This window comes from Zingiber officinale, chromosome 4B, assembly GCF_018446385.1.
Source record: "Zingiber officinale cultivar Zhangliang chromosome 4B, Zo_v1.1, whole genome shotgun sequence".
NCBI lineage: Eukaryota > Viridiplantae > Streptophyta > Magnoliopsida > Zingiberales > Zingiberaceae > Zingiber > Zingiber officinale.
Window position 1 is genome coordinate 272,987 of NC_055993.1, and position 14,419 is coordinate 287,405.

A 14,419-nucleotide genomic window follows, 5' to 3' on the forward strand; every position below is an offset into this window, starting at 1 on the left:
ACGGGTATATTATTTATTGTGTTCCAAACAATTTATATAATAGTATGATATTCTGCCTTTTGAATCTAAATCCTGATTGTTTTATTGGTAGACTTTTCAATACGAAATTTTAATTGTATTTTTAATAGAGATAAATTATCAAGTCACTTTATAGTTGATCCTCAAGTAGCTAAGTAATTAGAGGTAAGAGAATGTTTTTTTTTTCAAAAAGTATATGGCGGTTAAAAATTGATCCCTTATATTACCGTAACAATATGCAGCGGGCTCTAGGGTGGAAATTATTAGATGCAATTATATAACAATATAAAATAGGAAGAAAACAAAACAAAATATCTTAATTAAAATTAAATTCTTAGGAGTTTTAAAACATTTTACACTTCGCTCACGGGCCGTCATTCGGATGAGAAGATTTTCTTTTCAACTATTTGTATGGATCAAGGATAGTTCATAACTATATCTTCTTTACAAGTTAGTCATTATTCTTAAAGTTAATAGTTGTCCGTAATTTATTTTCTCCGTATTGATCCTGATACGAATTGACGGAGACAATAGGGACAAGCATATTCATTTTTGCCATCAGGATAGTCCACAACTTAATTGTTATCGGATCATAATCATAATCCGATTCAACCATAATTAGCTGTAATTTCTTTAGGTTCATTTTCCCACTCATGGTTGTAGTTTAGATTGAAATAGGCAGCGGAGGTCGCCGCGGTGACAGAGCACTGAGTAAGGGATGACCGCTTGTCCCTACTTAAACTATAGCCTAAATGAGAAGTTGAACCCAAAAGAGATCGTATAATTACGATTGAATTATAGTCACGATTCCACCACAATTAAATTGTAGATCATCTCCTCATCTATAAAAGTGAACCAAAAAATCTAATTTGGTTATTTAGACATATTACTGTGTATATATCATATTAGGATTATAGGATTAAAAACAAGGAAAAACAAAAGGGCATTTTTTCTGACTTTATTTAAGTTAAAATGATTTTAATTAAATTTAAATAATTTTATTAATTATTTTTGCATATAACATTATTTCAACTTAGGACTATGAGTGATAGAATATTCAAGTTGTCATTCAATCAACCATGATTCAATCCCTAATTATGCTGACGATCCATGACAGCAGCATCTTCACAGGCGGCATCTCCTCCGGCTACTTTTGGTGTTCTCTTGAGCAGTTGTGCTGGAGCTTCTTTGATGGGCATCCCATAAGTTGGAGTCTGATCGAGTGCCCTATCTAGAGCCTCATTAAGGCGAAGCAAATACTTATCGAGTCACCTTTTGCTTAATTTGACAGAGTCTCACAAATTCTAAATGCTTTCTAGCAAATTAATGTGCAGCGGAAAAAGCATAGATTGAACAATGCTTTCCTTCTAAATCAAACTAGACTTAAAAGGGAGCAAGGTACGATATATACGAACCCATCAAGGATGTAGGCAGCGAACAATAAAGGGCGGGGGAAAAAATCCTTACAGCCAAAAATAACACTTTATCAAAAAATGTTTAACACGCGAACATTATTTTTAGTGAAATAAATTAATCCTGAGATAAGCATAGTTCAATTCACAGACGATGACACTTATAGCGAAAAATATTGACAAAAAATTTCATGCGACAACAAGTGCAATAGGCTTTAAAAGATCTCTTAGATGGCAAACATGAAGATGGATAGTCATCGTATTGAATATTGATGCCACAACAAAGTTTTTTAATATGAAATCATATATAACCATAGTTAATAAAGCACCAACCAATTAGAGAAACATCAAATAATCAAAACATACAGCATTTCCATCAACGTAATCAAACAAAGTACATGACAATATTTGCTAATTTACAAGGATTGAACCTAGTCCATGTGCTAAGTTCTAAATATGTAGGCAGTAGAACATATAACACAGATTATTTCTTTCCACTCTTCTTTAGACCTGTGCCTCCAAATGCACCCTTCTGGGATGCTTTAGTCCTCAATTCCTTGAGTGCCTATTTAGAACCAGATAAGTGGGAAATTGATCAGCATTCCAATAAATTGAACAATGTGCTTTACAACTGGCAAGAAATTGAAGGTATACCTTCTCCTCCTCTTTCTTCTTTTGTATTTTTGCAAGATCCGCCTTTAGACAGAAAAAGAATAATCAGGAGTGAACATTTACAACAAATGTCAAAAGTTTAACGTTATTATGTGCCCCTCATTAGCCATGGAATAATACGTCAAAAGTAACTACTGATTTATAACTATGAGAGTTATCTTTATTCATCTTGGTGTAAAATGAGAGCAAAGAAAATTTATTTAAGAAGATAGCATGAAAAATGTGTCATTCGATTCTAAGTTTGATAAGTCATAGATACTAAGATATTGAGAAGCCAAGTGTAGTCACTTCTGAATCACTTGGATATCAAAACAGTTTTAGATGCTCAAGGAAACAAAACACAAAGCTCACATTTTAATGAATGTTTTTGTTTCAATTAAAAGTGAGTCAATTAGTACATATATCTTAATTCAAGCCGTTTCAAAGAAAGAGCCCGTTTTGCAAAATAAAGAAAAAAAATAATTTGATAAACTCAAATCATAAATATCACAAGGAAGTGTACTTTCCATAGACTAATGTAGGGCATTATTTAGCACCATTGAACAATGTTAGAAGCAAATAAGCATGCCATGAGTGAAAAATCCTCCCAAACATAGACAAGGGAAAATGAAGGAGCAAGTAAAGAGCAATAGGACAACACACTACTAGCAAAATGATCAGCACACCATACAAATCAATGGTAATCCCAAATAATAACAACCTCAAGACTATCAACCTCTTGAGTAAAAGTACTTTCATCCTCAGAGATTTGAGAATATCTAGAATAATCTAGAACACAATCATGATACACAAACCTTAGCCGCTAAACCAAATGTGAAACTCTACTTGTATGAACATATCCTTTGAGGGACAAGCTGAATTCTCTGATGCCAGTATGATTTGTTTGAAACCTTAGAATAAAATATTTTTCATGGAGACAGACAATACAAGGGGCGGCGCATTGACTAGTCTTTCTATTTTATCAAGCAAATTTGAGCTAATAAATCTGAACCAATAAAATCTACAATTCCACATGGTCCTACGAGACTGAGAAATAGAATTAGGAAAAACAACAAATAATTAAATTGGCAGAACCCCAAGTTAAGCCATCAAATCAAACGGTCGTGTTTGATATAATCAAATCTACCCAAACAATTTAAGCACTGATCTATCAAAGGCAAATTGCCAGATCGATGGATCTTATCAAAAAGACGCAGATACCTCGTCATATGCCTTCTTCTCAGACTTGGGCTGCTTCAAGGGCTTCAACTTCCCACCTGGATTCGATCAAACACACATCGCAGAAATACCGAAGGTAAGAAGAAAGAAGAAGCAAAAGAGAAAAAGCAACCTTGCTTGGACGACATGATCGCCTGGGTTTGGCGGGATCGGAAGAGAACGGAGAGGCAGAGGCAGGGAAGGTAAAGCGGGGGCTTCTGCGTAATTATAATGGTCGCCGGTGAATGAATAGGTTGTTGACGTGGCGTATATTTTACGGTTAAAAACTTACGGATAAATTGCACGAGTCGAGATAATTTTTTGTGTAAAAAAAGTAAAATCTGGAATTTGGCAGAGTGGAGCCCAAGGAAAGCCGAAGCTGCAGAACTTCGTCGAGGCCTCAGAATATTTGTGATGGCAAATGCCCTCTCTCGTCATGGCTTTTTCACCTCCACATCCGCCTCATCTCCTTTCTCTGGTGCCGGCCACTGCGACACGCCCATGTCTTCAAGAGGCGTGGAAGATTGAATTAAGGCTTTGGTGATCGGGACAATCACTACGATGCCCACCCAACCGCTGCTGTTTCAAATTCTATTTCCCCCCTTGTATTTTGCACGAGGATCAGAAATATACCGAGGGTGAAACTGAAATTTCTAGTGCTTTTCTGTATATAAACATTGTCTTCCGAAGGTACGAATCATTCGCCATAATTGCAGAGATTCTCTTCGTTGTTCAGAGATGGCTTCCAATGGCGCCATGGCGGCGGCCGCCGCTGCAAGTGGCGAAGGCGGCAAGAAAGAGAAGGGAAACGGCGCTTCCAAGTCCCTGGCTTCTCCCAAGGGCGGCGGCGGCGGCATGTGCCTCTGCTCGCCGACGACGCACCAGGGCTCCTTCCGCTGCCGGCACCACCGCTCCCAGTCCACGGCGTGGATGCGGCGGTCTAACTCCATGCCTTCTTCCGTCAAGCCTTCGTGATTTCCAAGAATTAATACATGCAGCTATCAATATATATATGTGATTTGTAAATTGAATTTGTATTACGCAAATTCTCTTTCGATGGTCCAATAAGATTAGCTAGGTTTATGTCAAATCGAATAAAATCTTAAGTTTTAGAAATTTTCATTTTGCTCTTTAAGAGTTTACTTATGAAAAAAAATCACATGATGAAAGCAGAAGCTGGTTTGGGAGTGTTTGCAGAACTTCTGGTACAATCAGCGTTCTGCTATAAGAACACAAACCAAACTTCATATTACTGCAAGAGCTTAGCTGCTTAGAAGATACAGATGAAGGTATCGCTGCTGGTCTAATATTATATATATATATATATATATATATATATATATATATATATAAACTTCTCATCCCCAGCCATTCCAGACGAACATCGAGGTACCATTTTTGCCAATAACATATCGACACTTGTACAAACCCGTTATTCCATTTCGTGCTCCCACGTGTCGCCGGACCCTTGCCGATTCCCACTACCCTTGGCTTTGTCCGCGTTGATTCTTCCGTTTGTTGACCCGCAGATATACCTGACAATTCATTCGGCAATACCGCAATATTGTGGCTCCCAGTTGCTTCTTTTCGGGTATAACCACGAACGGCAGGGACTGTTCCGTCAGCGTCGTCGACTCGTCGTCGTTTTGTATGAACGCTCAAATGCCCTTTCTTCAACTCCGAAACCGAACCGCCGTCATAATGGACGGGAAACAAAACTTCAAGTCTTTGCAAGTCTTCCGAAGAATCTCCATCTTTCTCTCTCGCCTGATCGCGTTCCCTTCTCGCAATCGCCAATCGCATCGTTTCCCCGGACAGGATTTCTCAGGCGGCATTGAGCATCGCCCAATCTCGGCTGTACTCGTGCCATGATTCGGCGATCAGTTCGATGAGGCGACCCTCAGATGACGACGATGCTGATGCACCGTAAATGCCCGTCTTCCTGCTAGGAAAATCTGTGCTCCAGTTTGGTTACCGCGCGCATCGGCTTTAGTCGTTGGCTAGGGCCGTCGATCTTGTGTTGCTGGATTTCTGGATGGATGCGAGCCCAGTTTAGTACGGAGGAGGTGGATTGTTACGCTGCTTTGGCAAGTGCTAAGCTAGAGTTGTACTTCGCGAAGCAGTAGCAAGGATTATTGCGGCCTTGACTTGCTAGTATTTGCCCCTGAGCATTGGGTCCGTGTTTCTCGGGTAATTTCCCCATTTTTCCTCTTTTTAGTTAATTGTGCAGAAAAGAATTTGCTACGAGAATACTGTGTTCGGGCAATCCGCTTTACTCAGAGAATTTGTTTTCTGGGCTTTCAGTTATGTAAGCAATTCTGTATGTATGTTAATAATGACTGTTTATTTTTGTGATACATTGGGCAGTTGCTAGTTCTTGGCAGTCTGTCCCTAGACCTAAAATATATAATGTGACTTAATATTTGCAAGACCAGACTGAATTCGACAATAGATATAGGTTTTATTAGGTGATAAATGCACATTGACTTTAAAAGTTACCAAGAAGAATAATAGCGTTGGCAAAAAGGGAAAGCGAGGAAACACTCATCTTGATTTATTTAGGTTTGTTTGGATTGTCTTTATTACTCCATATGTTGAATTGGTAACCCTTTTCTGTATTCTTGGTTCGTTATTCATCTATGCTATATAAATCATAGTATAAGTACACTTCTTTCTTATAACAGCAGAAATGAGAACAATTCATGAAATAATATTATTTTCCTAATTCATACAAAAAGTAATTATTTACAGGAGATGATTTTGATCATTTTCTTAGATTATGTTGATTTTCTTTTGCATGGAGCATCCATTGGGACATTATAGCTTCTTCTAATTATTTTTGTATAGGGGGCCTGATAAAACTGAAAGTGGAAAACCTTCGTCTGCGTTCACCTTTTGATGCCTACATCATTGGCAAACTAAATCAGAAGGAGTAAAATCACTATACTTCAGGTGCAACATCAGATAGTGTTATGTTGTCTGTTTCAGAAGGTTTCTGGCTGTGTTGCAGCCTCGTTTGTCCTTGTTGTAGTTCAAAGAGCAAAGACACTAGTGAGGATCCTGTTCTAAGTGGTGATTCAACTTTGTGTAAGATAATTACTAGTCTGTTCCTCAATTCAAGTTTCCAAAAGGATTACTAATCTTAAAATTATGCATTTTGAATATCGAGCATAAGTTTCATGGTGGACAGTTTGTTGTTTTGGGGTTTCAAATTGTTACATTTTATTAGATATTACCTTTCTAATTGTGTTCTTTCACATTTTTTGAATTTTAGAAGTTAATATTTTTGTCTCGACCTCATGGAGCAGCTCTTTGTGGTATATGATTTTATTTGATGCAATGAATTGTAAAGAGCCAAAGGGGAGTCTTGGTGCAACGGTAAAGTTGCTGTCATGTAACCTAGAGATCACGTTCGAGTCTCGGAAACGTGAATTGGAGAAAAGTTATTACTACAAATTATTTATAGAGTAGTAGGAATGAAGGTTTAGGAAATACTTCTGTTGATGAATGCACTTGAAGACTTAATGATTGATCTCTTAGGGCAGCGATAGCAATAAAGCTTGCTGACTTCTGAGAGAAAAATGCTTTTTGGTGAAACATGATTTTTCTATTGTAATAGCAGAACAGCAATGCAAGGATTCTTGAAGATTTGAGGCTTCAAAAATGTTGATTGACCCTTTTAGAATTCCTATATTAAAAATGTCTGTACATCACCAGAACTATTCCGTTGTATATGTGTGATAGTCAAATAGCAACCACCAATTTTGCATTTTTAAGTGTACTACTAGCCTGTAGGACTCACTGGGTCCTAACCCCAGTGCCAACCTGAAATTTTCAAATGTTAATACTTGCATACTTCAACAGTGCAGTTAGTTCACCGTAAACCAGGAATTTAGTGTAGTAATTTTGGGAAATGTGATAAAGCAAATCAGATAAAAGAATCTAGCTCAAAAAATCATTTCGTGGATATCTGCAATAAACAAGTAATAACTAATAAGCAATAAAAGGTACAATGTGCTACACTTGGTTCCTTTCAAACCAGCACCTAACAACATTCAAGAAATGTTGGCAATCACCCCTGACGATATACAAAACCATTATTCTGGCATGCTGTGGAACTTATCATAACTGAAAAAACTTGTTCATAGTTAAAATGCCACAACAACCAATTATTTTGTTAGTCTAAGCAATTTTTGTTAGTTCAATTGCTTTGTACAGCTATTAATTCTTTTCGCAATTGATGTTACATGGCCCTCATAAAATGTATTCAGGTGGTGTTTGGTTCACTCTTAGGAATCAGAATGGGAATGAGTATCATAGTATTATGGAATGGGAATGGATATGAGCTTAGGTATCATTCTTAAAAATAATGTTTGGTTAGTTAAATGTTTTCAATCGGAATGAACCTAAATTTACTTTTTTATCCTTAGAGGAAAATAAGAGAAAAAAATAGATGTGAGAGAAAAATATGTTGTGAGAGAATGATGAGAAAAAAATGAAGAGAGTGAACTATGGTGAGACTTGAGAGAGAGCGCGATAGGAGAGATTGAGGAGGGAAAAAGTATGATGAGAGGGAAAGTATGATGAGAGAAAATGAGAAGAGATTGAGGAGAGAGAAAGTATGATGAGAGAGAATTATGAGAGAGAAAATGTGATGGGAAAATGAAGAGAGGGAAAGTGTGATGAGAGAAAATGAGGAAAGAAAGTGTGATCGGAGAGAATGAAGAGAGGGAAAGTGTGATGAGAGAAAATGAGGAGAGAGAGTATGGTAGGAGAGATTAAGGAGAGAGAAAGTGTGATGAAAAAAATGGGGAGAGAATGTGTAATGGGAGAGACAGTGTGATGAAAGAAAAAGTGTGATGGAAGAGAATGAAGAGAGAGAAAAATGAGGAGAGAGAGTGTGTGATGGGAGAGAATATAGGGAGAAAATGGTAGAGAATGTGTGATGAGAGAGAATGAGGAGAGAGAAAATATGTTGAGAGAGAAAGTATGATGAGAAAATGAGGAGAGAGAAAGTATGATGAGAGAGAATAAAGAGAGAAAAAGTGAAATGAAAGAAAAATTGAACAAATATATTAAGGGTATTTTTGTCCAAAACTTAATTTCCATGCTCATTCCTATCAAAATCCAAGGGAAGATGTGGGTTTCATCAATACCTAAGTTTTTAGGTTTCATTCCACAATCTTGATTCCATTCCCATCAACCAAGCACAAGGTTTAGGAATGAATCCATTTCCTCATTCTCAAACCCCTAAACCAAATGCTACCTTAGTTTTGGTAGAACTAGTATGACATAAAAGCATAGCATTTCACTCTAATGCACTATAAATGCATCAAAAGTCACATTAAACTACTACTGTGTCAATTTTCATCTTATGCTCTGATAACTTGACCTATAAACCGTATAGATGCACTTCCTTCATCAAATTATTATGCTATTATTTTTCATCCAGTTCCCTGTATTACTTGTGCCTTTCCTAAATTACAAGAGGTTCATTCTGGTAGGTTTTTGTAGATTTCTTTTTTCTGTGTTCAAACTGATGGCCTCTCTGTCACAATTAATCACCACAATCAAGACATTCATCAACAATTATCTACTGCTGCTACAGTGAACTCTTTGGAGGTCGGATCAAATTCAGGAAGGACGCCAGGAACTCCATATAGAGTACCTCCAAGTCCATCTCGATTTTCATTGTCTCCACAACCAAATAAACTTGAACCTTTAAATCTCAGCCTCAACGAGATCATCAAACTTACACGAAATTTCTCATCCACACAAGTAATTGGCAAAGGTGATTTTGCAACAGTCTATAAGGCTGAGCTACATGGTGGACAGCTTATTGCTATAAAGCGAGCAAAGAAGGTAATTCTAACGATCACATTCATAATTAAAGAAATGACAGATGTTCATACTTTTAAACATAGTATTCAAAATTTTAATCTGAGTATTTTGTTAGATGTCTTTTGATTATTCTGTTATGGATCTTGTCCTCCATCAAGTGTTTATTGTATAAAAGCTCTTAATAGCTGGGAAATTTAGAGGATCTCATTTATCACTTTTACTCATCCATGTCAGAAAACGAGAACCATACACTAATCTGGATTAACATGTCATTAGATGCAAACTGCATGCTGAATGGTTTAATCTATCATATTTACGACAACAAATTTCTCTTATGTATTTATCCACAATTGATGAGATCAAGAAGCACAACTTTCTTTCTCTAGATATGTGATAAATTCATTCCTATATTAGTATTTCAATTTTCAGCATCATCTTAATTTGCTTGTTTTGCTGTTATGCTTACGACTACCGATATCTCCTTTTAAGAACAAAATTCAAGATGTGCGTCTGTATTGAGAATTCAATCTTATTTTTTAATCATGGAGTAATTTCTATTTAATATATTTTTAATTTTATTATTTGGGTTGCTGTTTGAGATCACTTAATCTCAAATCCCCAGGAGCATGGTTACACTCTTGACAGTTTGTATTCTCGACAGGAACACATTGCTACTATCCATGCGGAATTCAAAAATGAAGTTGAACTCCTCGCTAGAATTGAACATAGAAATTTGGTCAGATTACTTGGTTATACTGATAAAGGAAATGAGTTTATTATAATTACTGAGTATGTGCCAAATGGCACCCTGCGGGAGCATTTAGATGGTAAGAGGCCTTCATGCTTAGTAAGCAATAGATGGATTAGCTTAATAAGCAATGGATGATTTAGCCTAAAGCCAATTCATATTTCTACTAATTTGCAGGTAAGTACGGGAAGATTTTGGATTTCAGTCAACGGTTAGAAATAGCCATTGATGTTGCTCATGGATTAACATATCTCCATCACTATGCAGGTGACAATCTCTGAGCTCCTGTTGTTGCTTCCCATAAGAAAGTTTTCTTGATAGATTCTAGCTAGTCATACTCTCTCTCTCTCTAAAAAACCAAGAAAGAGAAATATGACTTTTGAAATATATAATTTCACCAAGGATTCAGTTCATTTTCTCATCTTCACATCCTATTCAATTCATTTTTTCACCTTCACATCCTTAATGAAATTATTGGCGTTTCATTAACATCCTTAGTTTATAAGAAACATAATCGATCGGGATATATGCAATTAGCATTTTTTCAAGGATATGGAGGAGGAAGGGCAAGATAGAAAGCAGAGCTTTCTTTCAGTCTGGCAAGTCTGTAGTTTGAATCTATGCTAGCAAGCAGTGTACAGGAAAGCATTAATTTGGTTGGTTGGTTGGTAATAGACAAGGTGGACACTCTCACAAATCATGATAGAGGAAGACCCTTCAATGATTTCTTTTCATTAAGGCAAATGGTAGTCACATAAGTCATACTTCATTATACTTAAGAACTTAAGATCATATATCAATATATACTTTGAGTTTTAGTTGTTCTTTATTGCAATACACTTGATAAAGTGATGAGCAATTGTATAGCAGAAAGCATAATGACTAAAATCCTTGTAGGGACAGATTTCAACCTGCAAAGTGGCGGTTGCGCTGTTAATTGGTTGTCCTGCAAGGAAATTCTTCTTTGTATTATTGCAAGTTTCAAGTGCATGCATCCAATACTGAATATAAAATGTCCACATTAGCAATTCTTCCTCAAAATTCGCATACAAATCAAATAACTGGAACCTGCACCGTTGCACGGCTTGATAATGTATGCTTAATGGCATTTCGATGTCTGACTATCTGAGCACATCCTGTATTTATGTGACTCGAAAAGTTTCTAATAATATGCTTTTGATGTACTATACTTCCAGAGAAGAGTATCATTCACCGTGATGTGAAGTCATCAAACATTTTACTCACTGAAGGCTTTAGAGCCAAGGTCGCTGACTTTGGCTTCGCTCGAACTGGACCCATGGAAGCTGATCAGACTCACATTCAGACCAAGGTAAAAGGGACAGTTGGTTATGTTGATCCAGAATATCTGAAAACATGTAAACTTACAGTGAGGAGTGATGTTTTCTCCTTCGGAATTTTGCTGCTGGAAATTCTTTCGGCCCGCGGCCCAGTAGATATAAAGAGATCTGATGAAAGGATTACTGTGAGATGGGTAAGATCATCATACTGCCTCCTTTATTGTAGCATGCTAACTCATCTCAGTATTTTGGATCGTCCAGGTATCTCGACAGGACTTGACATAGAACTAAAGTTTAGACTATTTGTTTTTCGTGAAACAGTATTGATTTCATCCTTAAATTGCCTACAATGCAGGCCTTCAACAAATATAAGGAAGGCAACGAGAGGCAAATACTGGATCCTCAGATGCATGAAGTGGTGGCAGATCTGGTAGTAAAGAAGATACTTGCTTTGGCTTTTAAGTGTGCTGCTCCTACACGCAAAGATCGACCGGCCATGCGAGAAGTTGTCGAACAGCTTTGGGGGATAAGGAAAGACTACACTAGTGGGAGTTCATGAAGTTATTATCATATTGTGCAGAAGTGTGGCCACAACAATTGAATGACTTATTCAGTGCGAATTAACCCTTTGTTGTACTACAAACCTTCAACATCTTTTCAATTTTGCAGTCGAGCATTGCCTTTTGAACAGTTCTTAGTGTATGTTAAAAAGCAAGGTGTGCAATATTGTGGATTGGTGATGAAGCATACTTTTGCATACAAGAGGATTAGAGGAATAGCTGTGCAAAAATATACTAAATGAAGCTATATTATGATATTTTGAAAGAAATCAAAATAAAATTTGTAAGTAATCAAAAATTAATATGATAAGAATATGAAGGAATTAAACACAAATATCTTTCAGTATTTTTCATTCTCATTTATTCACATGCTCTGAATTGAATGTGTTTTAAGTAGCGTCAGTTTGAATCAAGTATATAATATGATTAGATTGCCAATTAAAATTTTTGTATATAATTCCAAATTGAAATGACCTACTTAGCCCTAAAGATAATTATAGAATTATAGGATAATTACTATGATAGTTTTTTTTTTTAAGTTGTTAAATTGAATGACTCATAAATTATGCTCCTCTTTTAATAAAATAACTTACTAAAAATCATATAAAAGGACAACCATCCCGATGCACGAAGCTCTCGCTATGCGGGATCTCGAGAAAAGATCCATTGTACGCAGTCTTATCCTACTTTTTGCAAGAAGCTATTTCTAGGATTCGAACCCATGACATTTTGGTCACAAAACAAAAACTTTACCATTACACGAAAGCTCCCATTCTTCTTAAAAATCATATGATAATATAATTAATTATTTTAAAATTTATTTACTTGAGATAAGAGTAGTATTGGGATTCAATCAAGTCTCACATTGGAAAGATTGAGAAAGATCATGGGATTAAAAGGATGTAAGATATCTCCATTGGTATGAGACTTTTTCGGGAGAGCGCAAGAGCAAAGTCATAAGGACCTAGGTCCAAAATGGACAAATGACATCAGAGTCATGGTCCAGATCAAATATAATATAGGATAGGAACGAAGTTGAGGGTTGATCCGGAGTGAGTCAGGGTGATCGGATACTCGCAGAAAAGATTCGAAGTAGGTCAAGATGACTATTCATAGGAAAGCCTAGACCATGAGAGTAAATTATGTAACAATGGACTACTAGACACAATCTTAATGTCAAATTGCTTACTTCCTTCTACAAGAGTAGTTGGCTTGACCTGAACTTTATTTCCCATATTTCTTCTTCCCTCTTCAATTCTTTTACATCAACATTCCTATCAATTGCAATAATGTAATCCGACAAATTAATAGTATTAACATTGGGCCCTATATATATATATATATATTTGCTTATTTTGGCCAAAGCAAGATTTTATTACTTTGGCAATCTAATTAATGCACTTAAAAACTTACATGATGACAAACCATGCCTTCTAATACGTTTCATTTATTGTACTCTCCGATTTAACAATCAAACACATAGATTCTTCCATTTCTAGTGCTTTAAGGAAATAGACTAAAGTAATCATGAGATCATTAAACAATAATAAGAATAGGTGTGGTTTATTCTTCTCTTTAGTTTTTTTTTTAGAAAAAAAAAAACATTGCTGACTACTAAATGCACCTCGATTAAAAAGTAACTCAATTTCACCTAAACCAAAACACTAATCCAAGCTCAATACACCCACGTCTCCAACTTTTGAACCTAAAACTTAAAACTTAATTTAACTTTATAACTTCACGAAAGGTCTCAAGGGGAGTTTTCATCTGGGGAAGGCACATCTCCTTCCCCATATCTACTTAAAGATATGCAAGGGCTGGGCAACGTCCATCCCACGTACCATCCAAACCAAAGCACAGAATAATTAACTTTTTTCTCATCATTCAGACTGAGACATGCATCTACCATGCCAAGTATAAGAACAAATGTCACTACTAAATGCAAGAATCTAAGAACCTTATGCATTTTGGAAGCATCCCAATCCTTTTCCATTTGAACTAATTAACACGTAGAAATTAATCTTACATGCATCGTTCGATCCTTGGCGCGAATCAATAATCTAGACCGTCCGTTGATTAATTAATGACATCCTACCATTCCTACCGTTAATTTAATGATTGAGACTTGAACGTTAATTACGCTTATGATGAGGACGTCGAGTGACTAATGTGTCATTAAGTGATAGACGATAGGGAACAAAAGGTTGCGTGTTTTTGCTGGGCGTATCTAAATATGCTAATTAATCCTTATCGTATTTTCTTTTATTTTATTTTAATAAGATTGGAGGTGAGTCATTAGTACGTGTGTGACATTATTTATTTTGCAATTATGAAATTAATTATATATATAATATTTTCCTATTTGCTATTTACCATTTTTACGGTCCGTGTTTCAAAATGCCAGCCGTTTCTACCCTCCTAATCGGTGGAGTAGGACCGCCGCCGTTGCCTCGTAGGCGGTGACGGTGGATTGGTGGGTGCAGATAACGAGTTTGGTTTTAAAGCGATACCACGTCACTCGCTTCTCGGAGCCGACGGCAGCAACGTTATCTGTTCGGGAATATCTCACCGATCGCACGCCGACCCACGCCGCCCATCGCTCCGTCCATTGCTAGATCGGACGGTTCGAATTGGCGCATGCGCTGGAAGGGGATCGCTTTAATACGTGGCAGC

At 36.6% G+C, this 14,419-nt stretch overlaps 2 protein-coding genes and 1 long non-coding RNA gene across 4 annotated transcripts; 2 read left to right on the top strand and 1 right to left on the bottom strand.

Moving 5' to 3' along the window:
* Positions 1-1,782: 1,782 nt before the first annotated feature.
* On the bottom strand, positions 1,783-3,746 carry LOC121974294. Its single transcript, XR_006109975.1, has 5 exons — positions 3,592-3,746; positions 3,433-3,517; positions 3,303-3,358; positions 2,085-2,126; positions 1,783-1,995 (listed from the first exon to the last, which is right to left on the bottom strand). It is a non-coding gene; the product is annotated as an uncharacterized LOC121974294 (long non-coding RNA).
* A 60-nt stretch (positions 3,747-3,806) lies between these two features.
* Positions 3,807-4,389, top strand: LOC121974293. Its single transcript, XM_042525285.1, has 2 exons — positions 3,807-3,937; positions 4,016-4,389. The coding sequence occupies exons 1-2, from the start codon at positions 3,861-3,863 to the stop codon at positions 4,272-4,274; spliced, it is 336 nt and encodes a 111-aa protein (XP_042381219.1). The 5' UTR covers positions 3,807-3,860; the 3' UTR covers positions 4,275-4,389.
* A 562-nt stretch (positions 4,390-4,951) lies between these two features.
* Positions 4,952-11,962, top strand: LOC121974292 (calmodulin-binding receptor-like cytoplasmic kinase 3). Of its 2 annotated transcripts, none has more exons than XM_042525283.1 (7): positions 4,952-5,489; positions 6,147-6,386; positions 8,908-9,161; positions 9,802-9,967; positions 10,066-10,155; positions 11,085-11,447; positions 11,542-11,692. In XM_042525283.1, the coding sequence occupies exons 2-7, from the start codon at positions 6,272-6,274 to the stop codon at positions 11,556-11,558; spliced, it is 1,005 nt and encodes a 334-aa protein (XP_042381217.1). In that variant the 5' UTR covers positions 4,952-5,489; positions 6,147-6,271; the 3' UTR covers positions 11,559-11,692. The 2 variants fall into 2 exon arrangements, with proteins under 2 accessions (XP_042381217.1, XP_042381216.1); XM_042525282.1 differs by having other exon boundaries at positions 4,961-5,489; positions 11,085-11,380; positions 11,542-11,962.
* The last annotated feature ends 2,457 nt before the right edge of the window (positions 11,963-14,419 follow it).